At 33.3% G+C, this 12,096-nt stretch overlaps 1 protein-coding gene across 2 annotated transcripts; it reads left to right on the top strand.

Moving 5' to 3' along the window:
- The first annotated feature begins 243 nt into the window (after nt 1-243).
- Nucleotides 244-9,260, top strand: LOC117113434. Of its 2 annotated transcripts, none has more exons than XM_033256766.1 (8): nt 244-463; nt 905-1,037; nt 2,115-2,512; nt 2,672-2,892; nt 3,333-3,466; nt 5,015-5,078; nt 5,621-5,795; nt 6,240-9,260. In XM_033256766.1, the coding sequence occupies exons 1-8, from the start codon at nt 305-307 to the stop codon at nt 6,678-6,680; spliced, it is 1,725 nt and encodes a 574-aa protein (XP_033112657.1). In that variant the 5' UTR covers nt 244-304; the 3' UTR covers nt 6,681-9,260. The 2 variants fall into 2 exon arrangements, with proteins under 2 accessions (XP_033112657.1, XP_033112656.1); XM_033256765.1 differs by lacking the exon at nt 5,015-5,078 and adding an exon at nt 4,184-4,247.
- The last annotated feature ends 2,836 nt before the right edge of the window (nt 9,261-12,096 follow it).

Raw genomic sequence — 12,096 nt, 5'->3', positions numbered from 1 at the left:
TAATTTAACAGTGTTGGCGACTGTCTTGATATATATATATATATATATATATATATATATATATATATTCTTGGCATGTTGCCTGTAATGTGAGACCAACTCATACTGTTTATTAGCATGACCTATTCATTTTATATATATATATATATATTTAACTCCCGTCTTATACGCGAGAATATATAATATTTTGCAAATGTGGATTTGTCTTGTGTTCTGTATAAATGTTTAGGTTTTTCCTTGTACCATACTGGTATACTAATAGGTATTCACAATTTGTAGAATAAAGTTGATTGACTGAGGAAGAATGCCACAGGTAACGTCTAGAGGCAAGGGAGGAGGACGAGGCAATGGAGGAGGACGAGGAAAGGGTCGAAGACGTTGGGCCAACAATAGAGGTAATCAAGGTGGTGCGAAAGGAATAAATAAAGAAAAACCAATTGCAGATCCTGTCATTGAAATAGAGGTAATTATACCTTAATATAAGGCCAGTTTAGAAAAAAAAGTAGTTTCTTGCCCTAATATTTTGGAAAAAAAAAGGGGGGGGGTGAGGGCACTTCTTTTTTTTAACTCTGAGATGGCAAATCCAAGATGGTCGATGGGAAACAACTACTACTTTCTCACTTTTACCAAGTACACATTGAAAGCAAATAAAAGAAGCACTAGATATGATTCATAACATATGACGAGATGAATTTTACTGAGCTGAGTTAGCCTGATTTTCGTACATTTCATAAAATCAAGAAAAAAAAAATCTAAATAATTTTTTTAAGGCAGAGAAAATGGAATGCGCGAGGGGATGAAAAACTAGTAAGTTTTTTAGTTGGCCTAATAAATATTTAGTTTGTAGGCCTAGCCATTTATTGGATTTATCATTAAATGCAGTATTCAAATTTTCATGCAACAGGAGAAGGATCTGCGACAACTGTTTACGAGTAATTGTCATCTAGACCAACATTACAGTTGGCAGGAAAAGAATCGACAGAAGTACCTGGCAACCCTTTTAGTCTTGAAACAAAATGGAGCAGAAATCAAAGATGGTGAGAGAGTTTCAGAGAATATATCACTGTTCTCTATGTACCCTGCTTTTATAGCCTTCCAAAAAACTTCTTTGTTCATGCTCTTCTTCTTGACATTAAGGGAAGGGATGCTTGTTGTGGTGATAATAAAATATATACTTTGTTATCACAATTACTATAGCTAATTATAAATCTACCGATTATACAGTAATAATATTATACAAACAACATAAACAATTCAATATTGCATGGTTTTTTCAGTGTTTACTGTTGAACAGCAGACAGTATATCTCTCAAACCTGAAAAAAACAAAAAAATTCACATAATAATCATCAAACCAAAATGTTATATCCTATATAATGATATACAGATGATATGATGTATGATGTGATATATGTTATGATAATATATGATATATATACATTATGATATAGTATATGTTATGATTAATGTGATATGATATATACTGTATGATATATGATGGTATTAAAGCACTTTATAAAAAATTGTTAGATTATTTTTAAATTGATGAGGGCGGGATGCATTATAAGGCTAACTTGTAAAGCCCACTGGGCGGGTCTCTTTAGGGACGGACCGCGGTGCTGTCTACTTGTAACTTCAGTTAGCGAGCTGTTTATTTTTAACGACAGTATACAAGTTTAAAGAATGGGTTTTTTGCATTTTCAACTTTATGGTGATCCCAATGTCTCATCTAATCAATTGGGAGAGTTTGAAGTCTGCCGAATTCGGAGCCAATTCCTTTATATTTTGTGAGCATTTCTTTCTTGCAAAGTTGTTTGTATGCAGTTAAAATAAATGATGCAACAAAAAAGAAAAATAAATAAATTTTAAAAAATAAAATTATTCCCGCATCAATGTTTCCGAAATTTTTGACGCGGGCGGCAGTGATAATATAATAAATTTTTCTATTTGCCCTTATATGATAATGTTATATAACATGATAGGATATATGATATGATACATGTTTATATGCTATGATATATGATGTGATATAATATAATAATAATAATATAATAATAATGATATAATATGATATGATACTGTATATGATGATATAATGGCATTCTTTTTTGGTAGGGTCAAAAGTAAAAGCATTGGCTGCTGGTTTTGCTCGCCACGACCATGACCTTACGGACACATTGCTAAAAACGAACGATCTTTGTGGTGTTGTGGAAGTCCTAAAGGCTTTAACAATTTTGGACTCTAAAAGAAAGCAGTTTGAACTGGAGAAAAAAATTGAAAAACTAATGGAAAATAAGGAGAAGAATGCCAAAACAATAAGAAAACTGAAGTCTAATATGGATAGCGCGCAAGCGTTAAGGCCCACTGTTGGTTCCGTGAGTGGCGCACTTTGTCGTCACATCCAACGCTGGGTCAGGACATTGTCAACATCTAAATTAGAGTTCTATGCTCTTTATTTTCCAAAGGATAAATGGAGGAAGCTCGCTGACATCTGTCATTTAAATCCTGAACGGGTATGGATTGTATATTTTTTATATATATCATTTTACTATATACTAAAAAGAAATATGTTAAATGACTACAGTAAAACATAAATTTATGCAGTTAACCATAAATTAATTTTAAAAACACAAATTTATTCAAATTCTTTTACACATTTTCATTTTATTTAGGATTTTCCAGAATGCACCTGGTTTCTTCCGTACTGCTTTGGTGCACCAGCCCCCGAGGGTTCAGTGGTCAGTGCTTGCACCGAATTGAACAAAGCGAATGTTAATGAGCTACTGCAAAATGTTAAGATTCCATTTGCTCACTTGAAGGAATTTAAAAACACACTCACCACAGACAGCAAAATAACAATTGCGAAGTACACAAGTCTGGACACCATATTGTGGTACATTTAGTAAAAACTTTTTTTAAATAGTTGAACAATAATCAATAATATTAATAAATAGTTAAAGAAACTCCACTTTTCAGAAAAGATTAGGAGAGAGAGAGAGAACTCCCTTCATGTGCACTAATAAACCATTTTCTCTTCCTTTTTTATATATTACAACACATCCTCTCTATACCAACACTAAACGTTATGACTGTCTTTCTCCCTACAGAAAAAACAAATAGTTTACTAACTTTTCTATAGCAAAGGCTGAATTTACCCTTTACTCCCTATATGATACTAAATTGGTCAAACACAGCAATACAGAAAAATGTTTATAAACAGCTAATTAAGCTTTGTAGGTATATATAAAGCATAAAGTCAAATAGTTCCCTTGTCTGTATATGGCAGTAGAGATTGTATATTTTTAATAATGAACTTTGTTTTTTTCTTAACAGGAATTACGAAGACCTTGCATGTCCTGGTGTTAACAATATCATCTTAGAATATCTGGAGAAAGAGCAAACCGTTGGATTACCATATGGAAAATTGATGGAGCGACTTCTGATGTTGAAATTACGCATGAAGCAAGGTGGGTGCAGCACTTAGTTGCCAATAATGGCGCAACATCTATGAGATTTCTATGGCCATAGCCAAGGGCCACAGATCTTAAACAAGTGGCCCGGTGTATTAATCGGCATTTTGTTTTTTTAAAGCACCATGGTTCCCAAATCCATTGAGCGGGCCCCCTAAGAAGCAAAGCTTGTAAAAAAAAACAAAAAAACGTTAGAATATACTCTTAAAATTGTAAACACTGCAGTGGAAAAGGGTCTTCCCTGTATCCCACCAAGGTCATAAGTGGCCCTAAACCCCCAAAGTAGGGCCTGAAAAAACTTTAGCCAGGGTCCTCAAGCCTTTTTGTTACCTCTGCTGGCCATGAGTATCCCGCCAGGGTAACTCCATGCCTTGCAAGACATAATGATGTGCAAAGCAGGACCCTTACTGCTTCTGACGGTTGTCGGCCGATACTATTCTATAGAGAATGTAACACGACACGAATGCAACAGATTGTTTTACAGATTCGTTCAGACTGCTACCGATAGTCAGCCAATTGCATTGGGTCATCTTATGATTACAAGGAGTGGAATTGGATTTGTCGACCATCGGTCGTAAAACTGTCCTGTGATTCAGTGAGTGGCCTGCTTTAAGAAGGCTCATTCAGATCTCTTTGTAGCTTCTCCCAACTTCGGGGGGTCTGCTTTTGAGTTAGTAATTAATTAGTAAGTTTTTTTTAACTTTCATATTTCAGGTGAAAGTGTTTGCTTCTTTAAAAAACTTATTCCAATTGCTGAAGTTCATCTGAAGAAGATAGAGTGAGTTATTTCGTCTTCTAGGCGCAACACATTTTTTAATTTTTAAATCATGTTCGTCTTTTATGTGCGGGTCGTATGTAACCTCGCAAATTTACTACTGAAATGAAGCTAGTATCAGTTAACATGAATGAACGCAATTAATGCAAAAATAAGATTTTGATGAATATTTGAAAGCCCATAAAACAGATTTATTTGGAAGATTGGCCCTAAATTTTGCTCCGTTTTTAGCCAGCTAGATGCAGTATCAAGATCATAAAAAGCAGCTAAAAGTAGGAATTCCTACAATGAAACAGGGCTTCATCTTATATGCCAGACATACAAAATTGGTCCAAAAATCTTCTCTGACTCGGGGGTTGTCTTATACGCGGATTGCCTTATATGCAATTATATACAGTACTTGTACAGTATCTTGATTGTGCTTAAATGATTATATATAGATGTGTATAAGAGACAGTTACTGCGTTTGACGGTTGTCGGCCAGTGCTATTCTATAGAGAATGTAACACCACGACACGAATGCAACAGATTGTTTTACAGATCCGTTCAGACTGCTACCGATAGTCAGCCGATTGCATTGGGTCATCTTACGATTACAAGGAGTGGAATTGGATTCGTCGACCATCGGTCGTACAACTGTCCTGTGATTCAGTGAGTGGCCAGCTTTAAGAAGGCTCATTCAGATCTCTTTGTGCTTCTCCCAACTTCGGGGGTCTGCTATTGAGTTAGTAATTAATTATAGTAAGTTTTTTTTAACTTTCATATTTCAGGTGAAAGTGTTTGCTTCTTTAAAAAACTTATTCCAATTGCTGAAGTTCATCTGAAGAAGATAGAGTGAGTTATTTCGTCTTCTAGGCGCAACAAATTTTTTAATTTTTAAATCATGTTCGTCTTTTATGTGCGGGTCGTATGTAACCTCGCAAATTTACTACTGAAATGAAGCTAGTATCAGTTAACATGAATGAATGCAATTAATGCGAAAAATAAGATTTTGATGAATATTTGAAAGCCCATAAAACGGATTTATTTGGAAGATTGGCCCTAAATTTTGCTCCGTTTTTAGCCAGCTAGATGCAGTATCAAGATCATAAAAAGCAGCTAAAAGTAGGAATTCCTACAATGAAACAGGGCTTCATCTTATATGCCAGACATACAAAATTTGTCCAAAAATCTTCTCTGTCTCGGGGGTTGTCTTATATGCAGATTGCCTTATATGCAATTATATACGGTACTTATGAACAGTATCTTGATTGTGCTTGAATGATGTTGGCATCTGGACCTACTCTCTACCTGGACACACACATATGGGTCATATACTATATCATTAATCATCTTTGATGCTCTTTTTGACTTAACAATTCTGTGTTAATTTTTAGAGTTCCACTTCAAGCTCCAGTTGTGGTCATAGGTGATATGTCGCCCTCTATGGGTGTGGCTATCAGAGTTAGTACCATTATTGCTAGCTTATTCGCAGTGTTGACCAAAGCTAAGCTGGTTTTCTTTCACCAAATAAACTACACACCACCATCTGTTCCAAAAACAACAAATGAGGTAAGTTGAAAACAATTTAAATACATTCAGTGCATTTCTTTTACAGCAATATTTCTTTATTGTTTCATTGTGTCTGCAGTTTTTGCTGACTATTAAAAACTGCAGGTAGAAATGAAACATAATAAATTAACACAATATTTTGTTTAACTTACAATTTTGTATTACTGTAAGTATAAATAAATAAAGCTAAATATTAATAGTATTTTTTAATTATAAAAAATAAGGCAAATTGCACAATCAAATATTACTAAAACAAAACCAAAAAAAGAAATTCAAAATTGTGGGAGTGGAAACATTTTCCTGTTCCCCTCCCTCAGGCTGCTCCTGATACATGTTCTTTTCTGTTACATTATGTAATCTGTGCCTCTTTCCCCACTTCATCTGAAACAATTAACAAAAACCTCAATAGTGTAAAAATTTACTAAATATGTTCTCTCTCAAAAGGTTTTGGAATTGGCAACGACACTTCAAACCACAGGTAGCACTTGCCCTGCATCAAGCCTCTGGCGATTTTACAAAAATAAAGAAGTTGTTAAGACCTTCGTCGTGGTAACTGACGAAGAGGAAAATACAAACTACAAGGGGTATTCTTTCACAGAGTTATTTAAGTTGTATTATAAGGAAGTGAACAAGGCTCGACTGGTGTTTGTTTCCTTTCTTCGTAGTCAGCATGTAACTGGTGAAATGGTCTCAAAGCTTCAAGCTGAAGGCATTGAAGTGATGCAGTTTAAGCTAGACTCTCAGCGGCCAGATCTAAACAAACTGGATAATCTTCTAGGCCTCCTGTCTGTCGAATCTGCAGCCTTTGACGTACAAGTTGATTCTGTTGAATCTGATATTTGTGAGCAAGGACTTCAAAAAACTATTCAAAATCTGAAGCTATAGGAAACCATATTTTTACATTAACAAACTTTATTTAATTCCAAGTCAAAAAATGTTTCTCATCCCCTCCTGCTTTTTTAAAGGCATTGTTCCTCATGCCTGGAACTTAGCTAAAATTATCCCCATTTTTAAATCTGGTAAAAAATTTATACTGTGTTCACTTGCGTTCATCTGTCGTTTTGTTTCTCTCTGGGTCTCACCGCCTTCATATTGTATTCCTTTTGTATATCAACCTTCACCAATTTAAATATCTTGTGAACCGGTTTCTTTAAATTCGTAACACCTTACCTTGAGTGGCTTCATTAGCCTTGTTTGGGGTGATTGTTAATAAAACATAAACCATGAATGGTCTATGTCATTACATGCTGCCAAAACCCCAGTCATTGATGCCATCTTTCTTGACTTGGAGGAAGCTTTCAACCGAGTTAGCCATTCTAAGCTTTTTTCTATACTACATAATTTCGCTTTGTGTGGGCCTTTACTGCAATGAATCTCATTTTTTCTTTCATTTGGCAACAGAGGGTTCTTTTACATGGCGAGACATCTAGATGGACTCAAGTTGATTCTGGAGTTCCACAAGGGTCTATTTTTGGCCCTCTTCTTTTTAACACTTTCGTTTTTAATCTTCCGACGGTTGTTACATCTAAAATACGGCAGTGTACGGATGATGTTTACAAAAATCTTAATATTACAAACTTATGCAATGAAAACATGATGCAACCTAATGCCAAAAAATGCAATTAAAAATGTATTTCTAATTTATATTTTATTAATTCTGTTGAAATACAATCAGTTTCAACCCACAAATATCTTGGTATTCACTTTTCTCATTATCTATCTTGGTCCAACCATGTCTCTGATGTTTCTAACTAATCACTTCAAATTCTTGGTTTTATCAAACGTTTTGTTACATTATACTTTTATCCTTTATTTAATGGTTTGTTTAAACCTATTATAGAATATGCTGCACCCGTCTGGGTTCCTTACCAGAAGCAGCATGTTACTGCTATTAATAAACCTTTGCGGAGGGTCGCTGAACCCCTGGAATTTGAGCAACAGCTTCAGCAGTTTCGGTTACCAACAACGGAACAAAGTACTTTAGTGTTTTATATATTGTTAAGAGTTTTTCTTTTCTTTATAAAATTGATTTTAATATTTATGCTTTTATCAATTTAAACTGTAGGTACAGTGTAAAGATTCCATGGTATTTAAATATAAATTTGCCAGAACAAATTCATTTTTTTAGATAGAATTCAAAGAGATTTTTTCAATAGAATTTTTATTCAATAGAATTTTTATTCATTGTGATTTAGGTGTTGTAATTGATTGTAAAAATACGTTTGTTAAGCTTATTGATTATGTAATTTATAAGTGTAACAGAATTATTGGGTTTGTTTAGAGACATTTCAGGGACATTAAAAGCCGTGGTGCCATTATTAGTTTTTAACATAATTTAATTACTTTCAATTCTGAATATCGTAGTGTTATCTTTAGTTCTACTTCTGATTCTCAGTTTGTTGCGATAGAATTTATTTTAAGTTTTGCAGGTTTTCTTGTTAAATCTTTGGCTACCCTTGTCCTTTAATTTCTGCTAGAAAAAGGTTGTTATTACATGATATGGTGTTTATTATACCCTAAATGTGTTAATTCGTCTTTTATCTGTGATCTTGTTCAATTGTTTGGTCTTCTTGTTAATTCTAGTTAATTGCGTTCTTGTCCTGTTTTCAATGTCCCTTTTAATAGAGTTGATGTTTGTAAAGGTTGTTTTCTTTCTAGGATTCCAATACAATTTAATTCCATTTCTTCTACAAATGATATTGACATTTTTTATAAGTCAACATTTCCGACACTTATACTTTGCAACTTATAAACATTTTCTTTTATTGTTTAATATTTATGTATTATATGACTCGCTGTTGGATTAGAAGAAGTAAATAAATTAAAAAATATTTATTCTCTATAAATTTCATTGTTTATGGGAACGAATTCCAACTAAGGTTCAAGAGTCCTAATTTAAACTAGTCACAGAGAATCACAAAGCTCTGTACCTAAGCGGAATTTAAGCAGCGACTTCAGCAATAGCAGTTGCCAACAGTGGAACAGAGATTGAAGTACCTTTGTATTTTATTTATTTTCAAGAGTTTTTAATGAAATTGATTTTAATATTCATGATTTTATAAATTTTAAGTCTAGATATAATGATTCTGTTGTGTTTAAATATTAGTTTGTAAAAATTCATTTAATTATTCCAATTTTGTAAATTTTCTTTGTTTATTGGAATAAGTTACAATTTAAGGTAGAGACCAAATCTTAACTAGTCGAAGAAGATTTAGTACAACACTTCTTAGTACTTTCTTTCATTCATGCAATTCTAAATGTTTAATTGTTAGATTTTAATTGTTTTAATTAAATGTTAAAAATCAGTTCCTTTACACTTATTTACACTTAGTGTTTTACACTTTTAGAAATACCCAGTGTACCGTTACTTTTTAGCTAGAGCTTTCGTTTTGTCTTCCATGTTTCTTCGTTTGTGTGATTTTCTTAGCTGGGAATTGGAATAAAATTAAATAAAAATGCAGCCTACTTTCTCCTCCTCCAGAATTGCAAATCTTTCATATTACTGGACTATCTGGAAAGTTTCAAACAAACTAATAAGTCGGGAATGGGATACACAAACCCACATCATTTAGGAGAACATTTCAAATTCAATATCACTGAAAAACAGTATCACAGCGAGACGGAATTCAGCGACACAATTCTTCGAGTACTTAAGTATATTATATTATAATACACTTTTGAAAGCCTTATCTTTGTATCCTTTGAATTTTTTTAATGGAATCTTATCTATTAAAGTTTGTTGAACAGGGAACAATTTAACTGTTCCCTGGTTGAACTATTTCTTCAACAAACGCCATTGGTCAAAAGCCATGCTAACACTTCGCTTGTAATTATTGTACTCGAACATTTAGCTCAGGTGTATAAAATGTTGTAGAATATAAAATTTGTCTTCCAGTAATACATTTTCATGGCTTTCAGCTGCTAGATCCCAGTGGTGACTCCCTGGCCATGCCTGCATAAGTTCTTAATGTGTACTTAATTTCTTGTTTTGCTATAAATGAATTATAAATAGGATGTAGGGCAGATTGCCGAAACCCTAATTACCGAAACCCAGATTATCAAGTCCACTTTACTGAATATCAATTTCCAACTAAAAATTGTGAAACCAAATTTTACGAATCCTAGTTTTCCGAAACCCATTTTACCGAAAGTGAATTTAAAAGCAACATCTAACAGCATCCAATTCATGATGGGAATCTTATCTATTAAAGTTTGTTGAACAGGGAACAATTTAACTGTTCCCTGGTTGAACTATTTCTTCAACAAACGCCATTGGTCAAAAGCCATGCTAACACTTCGCTTGTAATTATTGTACTCGAACATTTAGCTCAGGTGTATAAAATGTTGTAGAATATAAAATTTGTCTTCCAGTAATACATTTTCATGGCTTTCAGCTGCTAGATCCCAGTGGTGACTCCCTGGCCATGCCTGCATAAGTTCTTAATGTGTACTTAATTTCTTGTTTTGCTATAAATGATCTATAAATAGGATGTAGTGCAGATTGCCGAAACCCTAATTACCGAAACCAAGATTATCAAGTCCACTTTACTGAATATCAATTTCCAACTAAAAATTGCGAAACGAAGTTTGACGAATCCTAGTTTTCCGAAAACCAATTTTATCGAAAGTGAATTTAAAAGCAACATCAAACAGCATCCAATTCACGATGGAACACTACCTCACTCGCATTTTATACATTAAAGTTGTATTAAAGCTTACGTAGGCATACTGTATATCCACTTTTCTATACACCAGGCCCGAGGATTGTCTACTACAAAAGTCCATTTATTTATTTATTTATTATTTACGGTAACTCATTTGCATTTTCACCTGCCTTAGCATTCACATACTCACACAATCCTTGTATTCTCTCACTCCTGAAGATTGCATTAGCATGAAACAGTCTGTAGAGTGATTATACCAAGTTCTACAAGTTCTACATTTTCAATATTTACGCTCTGCATTATCACATGTATCAAGAACTGTACATTGCTAGTATTGCCAACTACATTTATTTATACATCGTTCTGTGCAATTCTGTACCATTGTATAGCTTTATATGTCTGTTAATACTGATACTCAGTGTAGGTATGGCAAGGAATAAATTTCCCTACGGTACTTACACTGATATTGCTAAGCAAGAGTCGCACATCATCAAAGTCAGCCCGTCTCATAACATTGTGTACTTTAATTTCAATTCTTGATACAATTAGGATTACGGTTGGTAGCCGTGGGTAACAGTGCAGGTCTGTCCTGTAAAAGCCATCATGTGTTACCAAAAGTGAGACACTACAATTTAATATTCAAAATATACTTTTAAAAAAGTTGGTTTCTTATAATATTATACACACACTATTGTATTAATGCTATATATAGCTAGTTAATAATGCTCATTTATTCAAGAAATAAACAGATAAGGTACAAATATAAACTAAAAGAAATGCTTTTATTTAACAAAACAATCATTAAGTGAATAATAAAGTAAGAAGGAAAATCAAATCAAATAATACAATTTAGAACAGGCTTTACACAAAACATCCAATTACCTGAACATACAAAAAAAATCAGTTTATTAATTACTAATAAAAATTGCAAGGTATTTGAATGAACAGAGCAATCAATGCACTATCCTGTTCAGTCACTATATAATTATGAATGAAATAATCAGCATATAAAAATTAACAATTCTAGAGAAGATTCTGGGACTTCTCGTTGAGTATCAAGTGCAGATTTTTATGTTCTCATACACAGGAAATTTGAGGACGTCTTTATCACGTTTTGAGCACATGCCTTTAGACTTAGTGGCTATGCTGTCAAGTTAATCAGTCAGGCTTGCAATATACACTCCAACAATTTACTTTATACTATATAGTTATACTACTGTATATAAACCCACCTCCTATGTTGGACAATTGTGCAATGCTATTTTTTACAGATTCCATATAAAATTTCTATTTACTAGGAATTTCATTTTAAATTTTGAGAGACAAATAATATGTCCTGGTAAAATCACATTCTAATTACAGTAGTAAAGTAAACTATGCTTAGCCTGAAAAATCACTCTAATTAATTAGTACTAGTAGTAAGTGTACTAATGTACATTTAGGCTTAAAAATATCAGAATGTTAAAAGTACTGGTACTGATTATCATTTTGAAGTTAAATAAAAGTTTTTAGTGAAGTACTTTGGTCCCCAGGCAACGAAATTGTTGAGTAAATACATGATTAATTTATATTTAGCGTGTTTATGCTCATCCACTCAATTTATTACACACTGTGTGAACACCATAACTGAACATTAA

This window comes from Anneissia japonica, unplaced genomic scaffold, assembly GCF_011630105.1.
Source record: "Anneissia japonica isolate Jap-2015-1 unplaced genomic scaffold, ASM1163010v1 scaffold493_len2256704_cov171, whole genome shotgun sequence".
In the NCBI taxonomy this organism is placed as follows: domain Eukaryota; kingdom Metazoa; phylum Echinodermata; class Crinoidea; order Comatulida; family Comatulidae; genus Anneissia; species Anneissia japonica.
This window is presented reverse-complemented; position numbering and strand designations above follow the sequence as displayed.

Bases quoted from the DNA above. Each gene is read 5' to 3' on its own strand.
- LOC117113434 (XM_033256766.1), top strand. From the start codon at position 305: ATGCCACAGGTAACGTCTAGAGGCAAGGGAGGAGGACGAGGCAATGGA. The intron at 3,467-5,014 runs GTGGGTGCAGCA...TTCATATTTCAG, and splicing joins GAAATTACGCATGAAGCAAG to GTGAAAGTGTTTGCTTCTTT. The intron at 5,796-6,239 runs GTAAGTTGAAAA...CTCTCTCAAAAG, and splicing joins TTCCAAAAACAACAAATGAG to GTTTTGGAATTGGCAACGAC.